Here is an 18,945-nt window from a genome sequence, read left to right as displayed (position 1 = left end):
AGCAAGTCATTTTTAAGTGAGGTGAAATGTGGGGGTACATGATACAAATCAGACTCTTGAGAGTGGTACAGTAGTCTGAAAAGGTTAAGAGTCACCAGTCTAAATCACGATAAGGGAATAATTAATTCATTCTCCTGCAGCTCTCTTAAAACTCTCCGCTGCCATACAGCATACAAAAACTTTGAAAACAGTGACATGCTGGCAGACTAGGTACCAGCTCATGCCAAAACCCCAGGCCATTTGACTTGTGTATTAACATAGATTAAAGTGGTTGTTAATTGTATAAGAATGTATTTAGTGTATAAACTTCATGAAAACTAATGGGATATTAAATATATTATTTTCATTTAGCTGTAGCCTGTTATAATATAATAAACATTTACATTATATATACACCCTTAAATAAATAACCCATCAAATGAGAAAGAAACCTTGTATAAAGAAAGTGAAGAATTTTAACAAGAAAGTACTAATTCCTGCACATATGAAGGCAAGTGGTCATTGTGTGTGATAATCAGATACCAAAGACTCTAGATGTACTCCTCTCTCTCTCCAGTCAAAGAAAGAACCCATGTGGGTGGTGATTATCAGCTTATTTTCTATAAGAAGCAGCTACAAGTATGGATTCAGGTAAAGATCCTGTATCTCTGGATTGTTTGGACTCTTACAGGAAAGGGTACCAAATGCAAAGCAAAGATCCCCCCAGACAATCTGAGTACCCTGAAAAGACTTTCGGAAAACAGGCCATTTATTACATTTGTCACCATTTTGGAATTACAGACTTCTTAACCTGTACATATATTCTAATCTCTCAATAGCTTACTTCCTTTTCTTAGCTAATAAATCTATAGTTAGTTTACTATAGAACTGGCTACCACTGTCATTTTCGGTATGAGGTCTAGAACGCAACTCGACCTGGGTGAGTGACTGCTCTCTGGGGCTGCAAGTAACGTGGATTATTTGTGATTTTTGGTATAAGTGACCATTTATAAGTAAGTTCAGTTTGTCTGGGTGGAGAGTGTAAAGGTATTGTCTGTGACTCTATGGTAAGGCTGTTAGAGTGATCCAAGAGTTCACATTTGGTACTGCCTTGGCGAAATCTAATTGTAGAACACACCACTGGGTCAGGGTGTCTACTCTGCTTTTGACAGTCTTCACTGTGATAAGAACTCATGGTCAGGAGCCACTTGAGAGACAGCATGACAAACTGTTAGGCTGCTGGTGTACTAAGACTAGTCACTCATGCTGACCAATATTGTTTCCTTGCACTCCCTTGTCTGTCTGTATCCATCTGTTGTCTCTTGTCTTAGACTTAGACTACAAATTCCTAAGTGCTGGGGCTGCCCTTTTGTTCTGTTTGTATACAACAGGGATCAGCAACCTTTGGCACAGGGCCCGTCAGGGGAATCTGCTGGTGGGCCAGGTCGGTTTGTTTACCTGCAGTGGCCACAGGTTCGACCAATCGCAGCTCCCACTGGCTGTGGTTTGCCGTTCCAGGCCAATGGAGGCTGCAGGAAGGGGCGGCCAGCACATCCCTCAGCCCAAGCCACTTCTCACAGGCCCCATTGGCCTGGAATGGCAAACTCTGGTGTACAGCATCTACCACAATAGGGACCTGCTCCATGACTCGAGCTCCTCTGTGCTACTACAGTATAAATAACTGATACAGAGACAGTTCTTGCACATCCAGCCAGAAGATCCAGTCCAGGGGTAGGGCAGGCAGGCTGTAAGACACTGGAGATTACCTGTGAAAAAGTTAAGGTAAAGGGCTCAAAATATAGCCTAACACCATCTCATATTAGAGGTACCATCTGCCTGGATACTGACACAAGCCAACACAGAGAGGTTTGTAAACTTCATTGCGACATTGAAAAAAAATCTCTATCTCCAGGAAGCCTTTGGTGTCTGGAGATCAAGGAAGAGCAGCAGAATTCCAGGTTAGTGTAGTGTTTGGATTTACAAATTAAATGGATTAATGCAAAGGACTATGATTAGAGTGAACTCTGCCTGCATTTGAGCTGAGAAAGAGAGCCTACATCACCTTTAGTTTACTCATCACGTATGTAGACGGGTGATGGAGAGAGTATTCTAGGGGGCAAGGTGAACATACACTAGTTCTGCAGTACCAGCCAGGATTCCTCTGATGGAGACCATGGAAGGACAATTTATCAGCAATAAGATCATGGGTGGTGTGATCCAGTGCTCAGGGCAGTGGTCCCCAAACTAGGGGGGCACAGAGGAACACTTGTGGGGGCACAGGAGGCCCAGGCTAGCATCACCCAGTCCCACTCTGCCCTGGCCCTGCCTCCAGCATTTGCCCCACCCCACAGGCTGAGATCCATTCCTGGCCCAAGACCTGCCCCCAGCTGTGGCCCCCTTATCCCTGCCTGCATCCCTCCCCTCCCCCACCCCACTGGGAGCTGCAGCACAGCCCTGGCTCCTGATGGGTGAGGGGGGTGCAGACAGGGGTAAGGGGGGGCATAACACTGAAAAGTTTGAGGACCCTTGGCTTAGGGGAAAGATTGTGTCTCATTACATCACATTAGTTCTACATACCCACTATTAGAAAATGACATATCCTTTCTTCCAAGAAATGGTTGTTCTTAAGTTCTCTGCAAAGAGAAAGTTTCCCCATCTCCATATAGCATCCCTGGAAAGTCACTGGATGGCAAAGGATGAAAAATGGCCAGCAGACTTCAAAGGACATGCACTGCTGTCCTTTATTACATCCAAAATGATTGAGGTCATTGAGAGAAGCACTAGTTACTACAAAAGAACAAAGTTGTCTGTGGGAGAGGCGCAGGAGCTCCTGCACTTCCATACAAACCTTGGACTGGTCCACTAGGTTCCACTTCAAAAGCCTGTATTCATGCCAGTCAGTCATAGTGAGATGGTCAAGTGGACCATTCAGCCACCCAAAATTCTCCAGGTTCAAGTATGAAACAAACAGGAGTAAATTCCAGGAGAATCTACGTGACAAGTTCTCACAAGCAAGAAAACCCATTATGCCCAGCAGAATCTACACTACTATCTGGGGAGTGGTAATACTCACAACAATGGATAAGGGAGCTGCAACATCCACTGAGAGTTCATGATAACATTAAGTCTCAGTAGAGCCAACCAGTAGTGCATGGCTCTAGAGTGGCATCACAGAGCAAGCATGAGTGTCTGTTTCTACTATACCACACCCTGACAGTCCCATGAAGGCCTGCTAGCAGCACTATTCTGAGCAATTCATGCCTAGGACACCCTCTAAAAGCTGTTCTTGCTTAAGTCACTACATCACTGTCCTGCCAAGATCAAGTAATATCCTGAGTATTCTGGTCTTCCCCTTTGAGGGTGGAAAAAATGCAACATCCTAGCTGCTGGACTGATCTCTGCCAATAGTGAGAGGGGACCCATTATATTGTCTCTTCTTCAGGCTGTTTCAATGAGTGCAGAGAAGGGTTGTAGCAATGGAGCCTTGCTGCCTTCACGCCATCCCCGATCAACCACCCTGGGGAAAGGTTGACATTTGCTTCAAAGTGGGCCTCAGCACAATAGTGGCACTTTCTTAGTCCACCCAGAAGCCCAGACTCCAGGAGGCAAAAACAAACAAATGAAGTCTTTAACTGGCTTGAACCCAGGCACTCTAAAGTCACTGCTTTCTCATACTGAATCACCTCTGCAAAGGCCTACCCAAAGTACTATCCCATCCTCCCTCAAAGTTAACCTGTTGCTGTCAGAGCCTGTATCCTGCAGCTTTCCCAGAGCCTGAATAAAACACAGGTCAAGTTGTTAGATTCTCTGTTTGGAGGAAATTAACACCTTCACCCCTTATCTCCAGGCTGCATCTGCTTCCATGTGACACTACTTTGACCTTGCTCCTCTGCCTTTTGGGAATGGGGATGGGAGGGTGTATCCATTTCCCCTATTACCTCCAAGGGGCAGGACATTCCTTCCTGCACAGAGGACATACGGAGTATTAGAGCCTCTCCACAAGAATCCCATGCACTGCTACAGGCTGGAGACCCGACTGGCTAAGCAGCAGTTCTGCAGAAAAGGACCTGGGGATTACAGTGGACAAGAAGCTGGATATAAATCAGCAGTGTGCCCTTGTGCAAGAAAGCCAACGGCATATTGGGCTGTATTAGTAGCAGCATTGCCAGCAGATGAAGGGAAGTGATTATTCCCCTCTATTCGGCACTGATGAGGCCACACCTGGAGTATTGCGTTCAGTTTTGGTCCCACCGCTACAGAAGAGACATGGACAAATTGGAGAGAGTCCAGCGGAGGGCAACGAAAATTAGTAGGGAGCTAGGGCACATGGCTTATAAGGAGAAGCTAAGGGAACTGGAGTTATTTACTCTGCAGAAGAGAAGAGTGAGGGGGGGATTTGATAGCAGGCTTCAACTACCTGAAGTGGGGTTCCAAAGAGGATGGAGGCTGTTCTCAGTGGTGGCAGATGACAAAATAAGAAGCAATGGTCTCAAGTTGCAGTGGGGGAGATCTAGGCTGGATATTAGGCAACACTTTCACTAGGAGGGTGGTGAAGCACTGGAATGGGTTACCTAGAGAGGTGGTGGAATCTCCTTCCTTAGAGGTTTTTAAGGCCTGGCTTGACAAAACCCTGGCTGGGATGATTTAGTTGGTGTTGGTCCTGTTTTAAGCAAGCGATTGGACTAGATGACCTCCTGAGATCTCTTCCAACCCTAATATTGTATGATCTTCTCCCTGAATGCAGAGACTGTATTACTTTGACCTTAGAATACTGGCATTTTCCAGACTGCCTGCCAAATGAATGCTTAGTGAGAATGTATATATAATATCTGCAGCCAGACCACCTAGGCCTGTGATTCAGTCACATTTCTCAAGCTATGTAGGGTCAAACCAGGTCATTGCTTCAATGAGAGAACCCACACACAGAAAAAACTCAGGGTGCTTCAAAAAGTGGTCCTGGTGATTTAAGCAGGTGGCATTCTCCCTGCTGGTTCAAAAATCAAAGCAGTGCCCCAATGGGATGACAGGGGTCACTATATTTACACTTAGAAATGCTGACTTTGGAATGAGACAAAAATCAAGGGCCTGACCATTTGTGGTCATTAAGGATCCTGTGATTCTTTTAACTGTAGTTCAGTTAGTCCTGGGATTCTGGCCAAATTCTAACTGAAGTAATTACTTCTGCCCCTAAATTCCCACTGCAATTTTGATTGGAAATTGCTTTTTTCTTCTTCACTTCCTGCCTTAAAGTTTTGGAGCACTGCTGTGCACTGTTGAACAGCTGTCACATCCCATCCCAGACAGGGATGCATTTTAGTCTTAGGGAAAGCAATTGTTTGTGTAGTGTTTTGGGATCCTTCAGGATGAAGGGGCTAGAAAACTGAGAACTTGATTAGGCAGAGGAGTCCTCACCACAAGGGAAAGGGTTTCAGAAGGAAACCAAGCTTGCTACCTTGTGTGGGTCTTTCTAGAGTTGGTGCAGTCAGAAGGTGCAAATGCCCCAGAAGACAAGATTCCTCTTATAAGCATGTTTCTAAAGCCAGACCAATTCCATTACAGGAGAAGTCTTCTTAGGGAACAATCTGGGGCAGCCAATGACATGGGCTCAGGCTTCATAGATTAGCTGGTGAACCAGTTCAGGCAGCTTTATCAGTTCTGAGCCCCACAGCTCAGTCTCCCCGAGAGCCACAAGTTAAGAATTTCACTTGCAGCCTAATTTTAATGAGTTAAGAGCCATTTAGAAACCACAAGCCACAGCCAGCAGGAGCATCAACTGGCAGCTGCACAGACCAAAGCAACAAGTTCTCACAGCTTTGTGCTCTCCCACCCCCCACAAACATGGCTGCAATAAAATTTATACACCCCCCGACAATGTTCTTCTATGCTGAACTGCAGACCTGCCAGTGAAACTGCTCACGAGTAAGCAGATGATTGGTAGGACTGGTTGCTGTTAGGACTTGGCAGGCTGGCCAGCTACTGCCACATTAATTGCCAACATTCTCCCAAAGTCCCCAGCAGTACACCAACCAAAGTGGAAGAGGAGAGGAGTGTCTAACCTACAGAATGAGCATATGTGAGAACCAGGATGGCATGGGAGAAGACTTATCTCCAGCACCACAGAAAACCGGGCCAGGAGCACAGTGTAGGCCAGCCTGTACCCCATCCCAACAGAGGAGAGAACAAGGTTCTGTAGCATAACTTGACTAGAAAAATCAAGGAGAATCTCCAGTAAGCTACAAAGATAAAATAGACAAGCCTGACTGACCCAGTCTTTTAGATAGTCCATCCTTCCCAGCGTGTCATTTTCAGGCTGCATTGTTTGCTATCAAAAGAGAGGATGCAACAGAGAGAAAGTGGTCTCCAAAGAGATTCTACTTTCTGCCATTCATGTCTCATTCAATTTTCTCACTAATATTTGTGACTGCAGAGTCAGACATCTTGAACATCCCCAGCTGGCAAGTGTCCTTGCTGTAAATGGAAACAGCAGGGGCAAGGCATCAAAGGGTGAGAACAGGGCACTGGTATAAAGATTGGGCAATGGAGGAAGGCAAGGGACAGCTCAGGGTCCTCAGAACCATGGCCAACCACTTGGCTGAGAGGGGGAGGGAAGGTGGCAGCAAGTACAGAACTCCAGGAATGCCTCTGGCTCCCTTGAGAAGCAGCATGGCTCCTGCTTAAGCTCTCTTTCCTGGGAAGCTCTTAATTCATGTTTATACTCAAACAAATGGAATGAAAGAAGGTTTGTGGGACAGCAGCCCTGTGGGAGGCGTTGGGGGTGGGGGAAGCAACCAAGAGGGTGATTTAAGTCCAATCCTGGGGAGGCAGCAGGAAGTGGGATAACCTTAAAGCCAGACCCAGCACAGAGGACATACGGTGTATAAGAGCCTCTCCACAAGCTGATTAGAGTAAACTTAAGACAAGGGCTGAGAGGGGGAGGAGGAGGGAGAAACACAGGGGAGATGACCAGGTCTCTATTGGGCTGTTGATATTTTTAGAGTAGGTGCTAAACTGCTACTTCATTAAAAACAATTCCATCTGACTGCTAAGTTTCCAGTCGTTGCCAAGAGTTCTGGTAACTCTGAAAGAAGGGATCAAAGCTACACAGAAAAGCAAAAGGCCCTGCAACAGGGCTGGCTCCAGGGTTTTTGCTGCCCCAAGCAGCAAAAACAGCACCATGATCGTGATCCGCTTTACCACCGCCGCTTCAGTCTTCGGCGGCTGGTCCTTCGCTCCGAGGGGGAGTGAGGGACCTGCCGTCGAATTGCTGTTGAAGAGCCGGACGTGCCGCCTCTCTCCGTTGGCCACCCCAAGCACCTGCTTGCTGGGCTGGTGCCTGGAGCCGGCCCTGCCTGCAACTTGGCCAGCTTTCAGAGGTAGCCTGCCACCTGATACCGTACATGCCCAGGCATACCTCCTCACTGGGTCCCTCACTCTATCCTGTCAGCTCCCAGGACCCAAACTGGACAGCATTAACATTACACTCATGGAGATGTATGTAGTGCTGCCAACCTTCAAGAATCCCACATCAGAAGGGATTTTCCTGTCATGGCTGTGCTCAGACAGCCTATTCCCCTTGGTCCCTGAACACAGGGCAGCCTAAACTACTAGTAGCCTTTAGTGCAAGCACTTACTGAGCGCAAGACTGATTCTGCACTCAGCAATCTTCTACTTTGGGACTCCTGCCTTCTGTGTTTGCAGAGAGCAGCTGGACGCAGGAGGAGGCCGCTTCAGGGAAGCCTGAGGAGCTGCCATTGGAAAGCAGTAGGAGGCATGCACTTGTACCAGCCGCAGCTTTTTGGAACTGTTCCAAGCTTCCCCTTCCCATTGCCAACACATAGCTCTGTATACAGCCTCAGCCAGAGGTAGGCTCTGCCGCCGCCATGTGGTACAGTCACACAAAAGCAAGCCCAGAAGGCATCGCCAATACTCATATCCAACAAGCCTTCCTTCTAGGGACCAGTCTCACAGCAACGTGTGCTCAACCCATCGCCCTTTCCAGGACCACTAATGGGCCAGCAACTCCAGTATGCCCAACACCTTGTAGGTTCCCTCTGAACTGTTCCGCTCATCTTAAAATCCAGCACTCCTCCCCTCACAGGACCTTCTATGTGTGACAGTGACTCTGGGGTCAATACTGCAGTCTGGGATGTCTGCACAGAGAGCCAAACCCAAATTTCCCTCTGTTGCTAGCCCAATATGGAGTCCAAGCTTTTCCATATAACACCTGGGCTGGAAGCAACAGGTAACAGACACCCAGGAGAAAAGGGAACCTGCAACAGCCCCATATGTTAAGACAACACCTGGGCTCCTTACCAAAGCAGCTGCCACGGTGTGGAAGAAAGGTTTTACAGGCTGTGGCAATGGCCAACTCAGCAGAAATAATGGTCTTAATAATCAGGTCCTCCACATTGGCCATCAGTGCTGTGAGGGGGAAAAAAACAAAAACAGAATGTGAAGCAGGGATTGTACTCATGTGCAAATGCTCTCCTGGGTTTGCATGTGAATCTGAGTATGGATGACTCCAAAGGTAACATCAAGCAAATGAGAGCATGTGTGGACACTCAGAGGAACAAGAGATCATGAGTGCATACATGAATACCCCAAGGCAGGAGCACTCAAGTGAATTCTCACAGGAGTGCAAGAACAAATGCAAGCAAGCATAAGCAGGAGCATATAGCATGCATGACAGCACAATTTAGCATGAGTGATCACCCACCCACCCACTCTGTTTTAAGGATTAACTAATCAAGAGTGTTAGAGAAATTCTCATGCTCAAGGGCACAAACCAAACTAATGGGGGTTAAGAAAAAACTCTTTGTTGGCAGCTCCCTTTTGATATTGGCCACTGAACTAGATAAACCTCTGGTCTAATTTAGTACAGCAATTACTGTTTTCCATACGTAGGGGAACACATGTATGTGCATGCCTAGGTATGCAAAGTTTGAGCATCTGTACAAGAGGGTGCATGAATGTGTGCACATGAGTGGGTGGGCATGTGTACATAAAAGTGTTCTTGCATGTGCATAAGAATACAGAAACTGCTGTCCCATATCAGACTGGCGTTCTTAGCCTAGCATTCTGTCTCTGACACCAGCATCAGAGCAAGATGCAAGAAACCTGTAACTGGACAATTATGGAATAACCAATTCATTGGAATGTCTTCCTAATTTCTCTCAGTGATTGGTTATTTAGGAGAGTTTATCACTTTACACTGATATCATAAAGTGTAACAATGTTCTAATGATCTGTATCTAATCATGTGTGCAGCTGAGGAGAACATTAATTGGTGCAAGTGAGCATGAGTGACTGCATAACCATGCACATAAAATTGGGAAAGGCTTAGTTCCACTTAGAAGTCTGATTCCAATCCCTTCCTCCATCCTCTAAGTTCTCTGGCAATACTTATAGGATGGGTATAGCACCTGCCAAATAGTGTTACTAAGGACTCAGTGTTAGGCAAGTTGTCCCTTAAGAGAAAATTCCTTGGATTCTGCTGTGCAGATGCATCAAATCAGACCTGGTAAAGGTATAGAAGAGAGCTGTTCTACAGAACATAAGCACTCAAATGGCCAACAAAACACAGCAAAAACCTGGGGCATGAAAAAGTGATATCACATCCATGAGTCATTCAAAATGACACAGGTAACCAGCCATTTGTTCACTAAATTGCAGGGTTCGAGAGGTTGATGACTCACCAGACTGAACAAGCCATGGGAGCCATGGAGGGAGGGGAAGCATTTAGGGTGATACCAGAAAGTATAACTAGGAGGAACGGGAGGACATTAAGAAAGGGAAACTTAGGAAGAATATCAGGAAACACCCTGACAGTTTGCTGAACTATATGCCAGGCAAGAGAAGGTTTGGAGTACTCCCCACTGGGAACATTGAGAACTAGGCCTGGCCATAGCCCTAGAGGATATATCACAGGGAACAATCCTGCCCTCTGCCCTGAGATGGAACCTAGTAGGGGTCTTCCTAGGATTTCTTGCTGGTGGACACAAGGAAGGAACCAAAGGGGGGTCTCTACTCACTCATTGTGTCTCTCCCTTCTTGTTTCAGGTACCTCAGCATCGCACTCATACTCCACTTGTTCCCATAATCTTCCACTTCAGGGTCATCACAGCTAAAACAAACCAAGGAAGCATGGCTCACATAACTGGCCTGTGCATCAGGATCATCACTCTAACCTTTGAAAGCCATACTTAGATGCAGTCATACAAATTTGCTCCCCCACCCTGGTGTGAATTTGGTTCTGCCTCCAAGAACCAACGCCCATCCTCTCATCTCTTTGGCAATTTTAAGTACCTGACATAGTCTCCACTCTTCTTGTTGACACTGTAGTTGGTCAGATGCATGAACTGGTTTTTAATGTTCTTAGTTCCCTGGTCATATCTCACAGTCGCAAACCTAAGAACAAGGACAAAAAACTCAAGCTGCACTTTCTGGGGAAGGCAAGCAGCTTGCTAGATGGGACTTATTAGGCAGATAATTCAGTCGCTGCAATTACAGATGTAAAAGACCCAAATTAGGTACAATCTAATCCAAACCACCAAAGAACATTTCCCAGAGCTGTGTCCAGTCTGGTTTCCAACGTTCCAAAGGAAGAGACTCCCAATCCTTCTTCCAAGAGATTATTTCACAGACCAACACCATATATCCCACTGTCAAGAAGATTAAGTAGTAGTCAGTTTAAATTGACCATAAGCAAATCTCATCCCATTCCTCCTAGTTACAGAGATACTGCCCTTAACCCTGTCCTTCCCATCCATGGATTTATTATGGAGGTTGTCATAAACAGATAGTTAAGGGTTAATGTCTCTACCTGTAAAGGGTTAAGAAGCTCAGTAAACCTGGCTGATACCTGACCAGAGGACCAATAAGGGGACAAGATACTTTCAAATCTTGGTGGTGGGGGGAAAGTCTTTTGTTTGTGCTCTCTCTTTGGGGGTTGTTCGCTCTTTTGGGACTAAGAGGGACCAGACGTAAATCCAGGCCTCTCCAATCTTTCTGTAATCAGTCTCTCAGTTCTCCAAACTTTTAAGTAACAGCCAGGCAAGGGTGTTAGTCTTATTTTTGTCTCAACTTGTAAAATGTTCCTGTTTTGCTGAGGATTTTTACCTTTGTTTGCATGTACTTGAACCTAGCTAGCGAAGGTTTCTCTGTGCTACAGAATCTGATTACCTTGAAAGTATTTTCCATCCTGATTTTACAGAGAGATTTTTACCTTTCTTTAATTAAAAGCTTTCTTTTAAGGAAACCTGATAGATTTTATCTTGTTTTAAGATCCAAGGGGACTGAATCCAGACTCACCAGGAATTGGTGGGGGAAGAAGGGGGAGATGGTTAAATTCTCCTTGTGTTAAGATCCAGGGGGTTGGATCGGTATTCACCAGGAACTTGGTGAAAAAGCCTCTCAAGGCTGCCCAGGGAGGGGAAGGTTTTCGGGGGACAGGAAGTGTTCCAGATACTGAAATTTCTGGATGGTGGCAGTGTTATCAGATCTAAGCTAGTAATTAAGCTTAGAAGTGTCCATGCAGATCCCCACATCTGTACCCTAAAGTTCAGAGTGGGGGAGGAACCTTGACAGAGGTGTTGGTAGCAATTCTATATTTAAGGTGTGCCCTTAAAGTAGGAATCCAATCTCTTATGCATGAAAAATAGTGTATCCTCCCAAAAGTGACAGCACTAATACTGAGCACAGAATTACTTTTCTATACGAGTTTACAACTAAGTCTTGGTCTACACTACCAACTTAGGTCATTAAAACTATGTTTCTCAGGGGTGTGGAATATCCATACCCCTAAGCAATGTAGTTATACCAACCTAACTCCAGTGTAGACAGCACTATGTTTATGGGAGAGCTTCTCTCATCAAGATAGCTACCGCCTCTCGGTGAGGTAGAGTACTTATACCGATAGGCGAAGCTCTCCTGTTGGCATAGATAGTGTCTTCACTAAGTGCTACAATGGTGGAGCTACACCACTGCAGCATTGTAAGTGTAGACAAGCCCTAAAACAGTTTATTTAGGATTTAAAATGGGCCATTGAAGAAATGTAGCACTCAGTGTCAGATTTTTTCCAGACCTCTAATCTGAACAGACTCCCTTAACAGTGAAACCTTGTCTGTTTTAGATTGGTTTGGGGGTTGTTCTTGTGAAACTTGCGAGGCCTTACATGTAACTTGATAGCATCTCTCAGTGTGGATGCAATATAAAAACTTTGAACACTCCATCTGATCAATCCCAAATGTCAGGGAACCCTGTTGATTTTGATGAAAACTGGAAAAATCGAAAGGGGGAAAATGGGGGACACAATGAGCCACTGGTTAGCAGAGCTACCCGATTCAACTGCCTCCTATTGTTGGTTGACAGCAGTCATTAACACATTCCAGCATAATACCCATCATTTTAGCTCTTCCCATCCCCTCCAATAGTTTGAAAATGCCAACACCGAGAACGAGAAAGGCATGAAGAAAGTGGAAGAATATGGCCAGGTCTACACTGAAAAGTTAAGTTGACCCAACTTCCTCACTCAGCGTGTGAAAAACTCACATCTCTGAGCAACATAGTTAAGCTGACCTAACCCCCGATGTAGACAGTGCTAGATCAATTAAATAATTCTTCTGTCAACCTAGCTACCACCTCTCGTGGAGATAGATTGCCAACAAAAATGGGATTGTTGCAGTAGTGAGTGGTTACAGTGAAGCACTATAGCAGCACAGCTACAGCCTTCCTAGTGAAGACATACCCTAAGAAAGGTGGGGGTAAGAGGGAAGCACACAGAGCCCAAGGATCAGGGGAAAGAGAGAAGTTCCCGAAATACAAGTGAATGGGCAGGTCACACAGGGAGCTTGTGGCTGAGGAATGGGGGACTGCAACAAGCCCCTGGTATATGTTCAATGAACTCAGCCTAAAGAAGCAACAAAGTGTGCCACCCTTCAGTTTTATTAATGGTCATTCCCCCTGTTATTTTTTATAAGTGAAAGTGTCTTTCACAGGGGCTGAAGGATACCAGTGTCTACTAAAGAGAATTCTCGACGAGCTGCCCTCTTTCAAAATGGCTGCCATCTCTCATTGTTCTCAGTGTGACTGCCCTCAGTTGGTGGCCATTTTGAGAAGACTGTCTCACTATTAGTGGGACAGAGTATTGACACTATCTAAAAACTATACAGTCGTGATTAAGGCATTTTAGTGTTTGTGGACACACATTAGTTTAAACTGATTTGTTAAAAACAGATTTTGTTCATTTTTTGCTGCTCATAGTGTCATTCCAGGGCAGAGATAAAGTTCCTGCTGAAGGATAAACATTCAGTTATAAAGAATAGCAAGGGGCGAAGTTACCATTAATCATAAAAAGTTAAGATTTAATCCATGTAGAAGATTTCAGTTAGCTTTAGCTACAGAGGAAGTTAGAAGATTGGTTGGATAGCCTCACTGTATATTTCCATATTTTAACATGACTCAATTTCATATATTTAACCCTGACTATGAATTTCCAAGTTTTAACACATTTGGGATCATTACAACATCTGAAATATATATTACCCTAAATGATGGATATGTACTCTCTACCTTATCTCCATTTTAACAGTTTCTGTCTAGGAATATATTTCAAATGTTTGTTGGTTATGACATTCTCAGCTTTGCCATCTTAACCATCCTGGACAGAGTTCATTCTTTCCTCCAACCCCCTGATCATTTCTGTAGCTTGTGTCCAAGTATCACTCTGGTAATGACAGCCGTTTCTAACAGCAGTATTATCAGGTATGGTGGCCCTAGAGCAAGGGCAGGCAAACTTTTTGGCCTGAGGGCCGTATTGAGTTTTAGAAATTGTATGGAGGGCCGGTAAGGGGAGGCTGTGCTGCCCCAAACAGGCGGGCGTGGCCCGGCCCCCGCCCCCAGCCCCCATACTGACCCCCCCCCCACTGCTTCTCACCCCTGACAGCCCCCCGGGGCCCCTGCATCATCCAACCACCCCTTCTTCCTGAATCGCCAGCCTCTAACTTCCCTCTGCCCCTAACTGCTCCCCACTGCCCCATCCAACACCCCCTCTCCTTCCTGACTGCCTTGCTCCCGGGATCTCTGTCCCATCCAACCACTCCTTCTCCCTAACTGCCCCTGGAACCCCTGCCCCCATTCAACCCCCCTGTTCCCTGCCCTCTGACTGCCCCAACCCCTAATGACCCCCCAAACTCCCCTGCCCCCTTACCACGCTACCTGAAGTGCTGGTGGCATGGCTGCACCATGACAGGCAGCCGCGCCACCCAACTGGAGCCAGCCATGCACCGCGCATCACAGAGCGCCGGGTCAGGCCAGGCTCTGCAACTGCGCTGCCCCAGGAACTTGCCACTCCACTGCCCAGAGCATTGCGCCGGTGATGCAGTGAGCTGAGGCTGCGGGGGAGGGGAACAGCAGGGGCCAGGGAGAATGGTCCCATGGGCCAGATGTGGTCCGCGGGCCATAGTTTGCCCGCCTCTGCCCTAGAATCAGAGTATAATTGTTCTTCCTTCTCTGGCTGTGATGCCTCTGTGCATGAAGCCCATTCAGAACATCTCACTGACCATTTCTGTAGCCACATCACTGTAAAGAAAAAAAAAAGCCACCAAACAAACTCATGAGTGTATCCAGAACCTGAGGCATCACATAAGTAGCACAGAGAAATCAGAAAACCAAGACAATTATATGGGGAAAAGAGGTGAGAAATAGGACAGTAATACAAATGGGAATGGGGGTACAAATGTAGTGTGCTGGCAACTAGGTCATCCCACGACTTGTAAATAGAGACAGAAACCAATGTCAGAGAAAAACACTACTCTTTTTCCTCAGGGGCTTGAAACTGCCACCTGCCACAGAGGAGAGTGATTCAGTTCCCACACTGCCCACAATCAGCTATGTGATACTAACCACTGCTGGTCACAGAGATTACTGCATTCTCAGTACTTCCAAACCCAAGCATTTTATCTCCCATTCTTACAACTTCTCCCTTCCCTAGAGAGCTTCACCATCTACTGGATAGCCCCAGTTCCAGATTCCAAGTACAATTCAGTGATAGAGAAAACTTACATTCTAGTAGTGTCTTTCACTCAGAGGGATCTCAAAGTGCACTACAACTCTGTACATAAAAAACTCTCTCTCCACCACTGAAATGCAGACACGTTGAGGTTAGAACATGGTGGCAGTTGAACAGCACATAGCAGCACGGCACAACAGTAGGTGAAATCAATCTATCCACTTGAAATGAAGGGGATTTAAACAATGCAATTTCTTTGGCTGGAACATGGCCAGTACACAAAAGTCATTGTACCAACTCTTGTAGAAAGTGACCTGGGGTCACAAATGAAAGATCCAAGGTATAGATAGAGTCATAGATACCAAGACCAGAAGGGATCATTGTGATCACCTACTCTGAACTCCTGTATAACAGACCATAAAACTTCTCCAAAAATAATTCTTAGAGCATACCTTTTAGAAGTATATTTAGAAAAACAATTTTGATTTAAAAATTGCTAGTGACGGAGAATCAACCATGACATTGGGTAAATTGTTCCAATTGCTAATTACCATCAATGATAAACATTTATGCCTTCTTTCCTGTCTGAATTTGTCTAGTTTCAGCTTCCATGTTGTATCTTTCTCTGGTACACTGAAGAACCTATTATCAAATATTTGTTCCCCATGTAGATACTTACAGAGCACGATCAAGTCACTCCTTAACCTTCTCTTTGTTAAGCTAAACAGAATGAGCTACCTGAGTCATTGACTAGGGCATGTTTTCTAATCCTTTAGATCATTCTTGTGGCTCTTCTCTGACTTATCAACATTGTTCTTGAATTGTGGATGCCTGAATTGGACACAGTACTCCAGGAGTGGTAGCACCAGTGCCAAATACAGAGATAAAATTACCTCCACTCTGACTTGAGATTCCCCTATTTGTGCATGTCGGATTATACTGGCCCTTTTGGCCAAAGTGTTGCACTGGGAGCTCGCATTTAGCTGATTCACCACCACAACACTCAGATCTTTTTCAGAGAGAGTCACTGCTTCCCAGGATAGAGTCTTTCCCATCTTGTAAATATGGCCTACATTCGTTGTTCCTTGATAGATACATTTCTATTTAGCTATATTAAAATGTATATTGTTTGATCACACCCAGTTTAGCAAGAGATCCAGATCGCTCTGTATTCATGACCTGTTGTTGCAGGATGGTCCCCTGCTCCTGCCCTGAAGGGCTTAAAACAGCCCAGTAGAGGGCTGTGGCTGGGGCAAGAAGCCTGGGCTGATTGGGGGAAGTAGGCTCAGCTGTGGCCATGCCCCAGTCAGGCCCAGCTGGCCCCTATAAGAGGCTGCAGAGGGAGATGGGCCTGGCTGCAGGGAGCTAGAGACAAAGTACCTGAGTGGAGCAGGGTTGGGGACAGGCTGAGGAACTGGGGCGCTCCAGCCTGGGAAGCCCCAGGCTGCAGCCTAGCATTGGGGCCATTTCTAGGTACTGGGGGTTGCAGAGAGCAGCCCAGGGGTAGGCCAAGGCAGCAGGTTGAAACTCTCCTTGCCAGTGATGAGTAGGCTGATACTGCAGTCTGCCCCAGGGTGTGGGGCTAGACAATGACTGGCAGTAGCCTTATATTGAGGTGAGGTGGGAATAGTGGGTGGGGTTTCCCTGGGGAGGGAAGACTAAGGGGTTACTGCCAGGAGCAGCACCCCAGATAAAAGGACACTGGGTCCAGGGAGGGACACAGGGGCCAGAGGACAGGTGGATCACTGGCCTGCAAAGAGCGTTCCAGAGCTGGAACCAAGCTAATTCCCAGAACTCATCAGCAGGAGACGCCGCAGGGGTGAGTCCGCACATCTACACCTGTCCTCTGCATTATTTACCATTCTCCCAATTTTGGGGTTACCTGCAAACTTTCAGTGATGGATTTTATGTTTTCTTCCAAGTCATTGAAAAAAATGTTAAATACTGTAGGGCCAAGAACCAATCCCTGCAGGACCCCATTAGAAACACATCCATCTAATAACTCCCCATTCACAATTACATCGACACCGACCAGCTAGTTTTTAATCCATTTAATCTGTACCATGTAGATTTTTTTTCTCTCTGGTGTTCTCATCAAAAGGTCTTGCAATACCATACCAAATGTCATACAGAAGTTTAAGTATATTAGATCAACACTGTTTACTTTCATCAAACTTGTAATCTCATAAAAACATCTCAAACTAATTTGATAGGACCTATTTTCCATTAAACCCATTGATTTGGTATTAATTATATTACCCTCCTTTAATTCTTTATTAAAAGGATCCCCATATCTGCTGCTCCATTATCTTGTCCAGGATCAAAATCAGACTGACAGGCCTATAATTAGCCAAGTCATTCTGTTAACCCTTTTGAAATATTGGCACAACATTAACTGACTGTCTGTCTTCTGGAACTTCTCCAAGTCTTATTTAAAATCAGCATTAATGCTCCAGTGAGCTCCTCAACCAACTCTTATAAAACTCTTGGATGCAAGTTATCTGGACACGCTTATTTAAAAAATGTCTAACTTTAGTAGCAGCTGCTTAACAGCCTCCTACAGGACTAGTGGAATAGAAAGAGTGTTATGACCTTATGACATGACTGACTATTTTTCACCCAAATTCACAACAGAAATTTCTAGGGCATTCATCAGTCTCTAGAAGCAAGAAAGGTGACAAAGCAAAGACAATAACTCCAATAGCAGAGCACTCCTTTGTACCACACTGTTGCAGTGAGTTTAGTACTGACGTGGGAGGAAAAGCATTCCCCCAAAATCACCAACACTATTTCATGCAGAACCATGAGTTTTCAAGAGAGGTCACTCATCCAACAAGAATCTGGGGTCAACTGTACTTGTGAAATGTGACAGAATCACAGCCTAAAGTAGCATGGCGGTAAAATCCCCTTCCCATATTTAGTGCTACCCACTGCTTGTATCAGAGACAGAGAAACACAAAGTCATATTGTTCCCAATAACTTACTCCCATTTCCAGGGCTTGTCGCTGTGCAGCCCTAACCCCCAATCCTGCAGATATCAGTCCAAAACCCCATCCTTCCAAGGAATCCTATCCCTCCCCTTAGCATATTTTTTTAACAGGACCGAACCCATTATCCAAATATACAAGAGATTAGTTTCAACTAGCCTACCCCCGCCCCCAATAGAACTAGTACATCCCACCCAAAATACAGTTAAGGGATGGGAAAGCTCCAGCTGAGGCAGACTATGCACATAGGTGCAGTCTGACTACTAGCAGCAAACACCAAAGCTTATGAAACAGACATGGCAGCTGCCAAGTTTGAGGTGCTCCCTGACAGCTTCCCCCTCTCCCATACCAGCTTCCCTTTTCTCAGCATGAGAATAGCCAGGGACTACATACATTCCAACTCTGAATCCAAACACTAAGTGAAGGGTGATGCTCAGACATGCCACAGCCTTGTCGTGCCTGTTTGCAATCTCAGCCTGAATGTTACACATCTCGCTCAGCTGTGAGCAGAGATGTTGCCGCTCCTCATTCAGGTCACTAGAATCCCACCACACAGCCCAACTTTAGCCTTATCTAACCAGGCCACATGTCTGCCTCCCCTCTGGCTGCATCCTCTGTTGGATCCTAGTGGGGAAGCAGCAGCAGCAAGCATTAAGTGTGGTGGTGTGGCCAGCCAACCTGCCTGCTGCCAGGTATAGAAAGTGAGGGGCTTGTTAGTTTCCCCAATCAGATCCCAGAGAGATCCTCTAATCTCCAGCCAGCCCAGAGACCTGTAAACCTTCAAACCCACAATTCCCCACAGATGCCCCAACCAGACCTTGCTCTCCCATCTAAGAAACCCTGCCAGACACCAGATCTCTGTTCTTGAAAAATACTTTATCTACCAGCACCCAAACTGACCTCATTTCTTCCCCAACCCCAGGACCCACCACCTATCCCAGACATCACAGCACACATCACCCCCTAGTCACT

At 45.9% G+C, this 18,945-nt stretch overlaps 1 protein-coding gene across 18 annotated transcripts in view; it reads right to left on the bottom strand.

Moving 5' to 3' along the window:
• The window catches only part of TTLL5 (tubulin tyrosine ligase like 5), a 239,726-nt gene that overhangs the window by 183,731 nt on the left and 37,050 nt on the right, over positions 1-18,945 (bottom strand). For 17 of the 18 annotated variants that reach the window (XR_012655815.1, XR_012655816.1, XM_075065558.1 and 14 more), the window contains 3 exons: positions 10,285-10,386; positions 10,011-10,102; positions 8,293-8,400 (listed from right to left, as the gene is read on the bottom strand). Coding sequence is in view for 16 of the 18 variants with exons in the window: in XM_075065558.1 (XP_074921659.1) it covers positions 8,293-8,400; positions 10,011-10,102; positions 10,285-10,386 (302 nt within the window). In the remaining 2 variants the exon portion in view is untranslated. The remainder of the gene's footprint in view (positions 1-8,292; positions 8,401-10,010; positions 10,103-10,284; positions 10,387-18,945) is intronic. The other variant, XM_075065557.1, reaches the window with a different exon arrangement.

The sequence above is a fragment of the Chelonoidis abingdonii genome, chromosome 4 (genome assembly GCF_003597395.2).
Source record: "Chelonoidis abingdonii isolate Lonesome George chromosome 4, CheloAbing_2.0, whole genome shotgun sequence".
Taxonomy (NCBI): Eukaryota; Metazoa; Chordata; order Testudines; family Testudinidae; genus Chelonoidis; species Chelonoidis abingdonii.
Note: the sequence above shows the minus strand (reverse complement) of the source record. Positions and strands in the feature narration are given on the sequence as shown.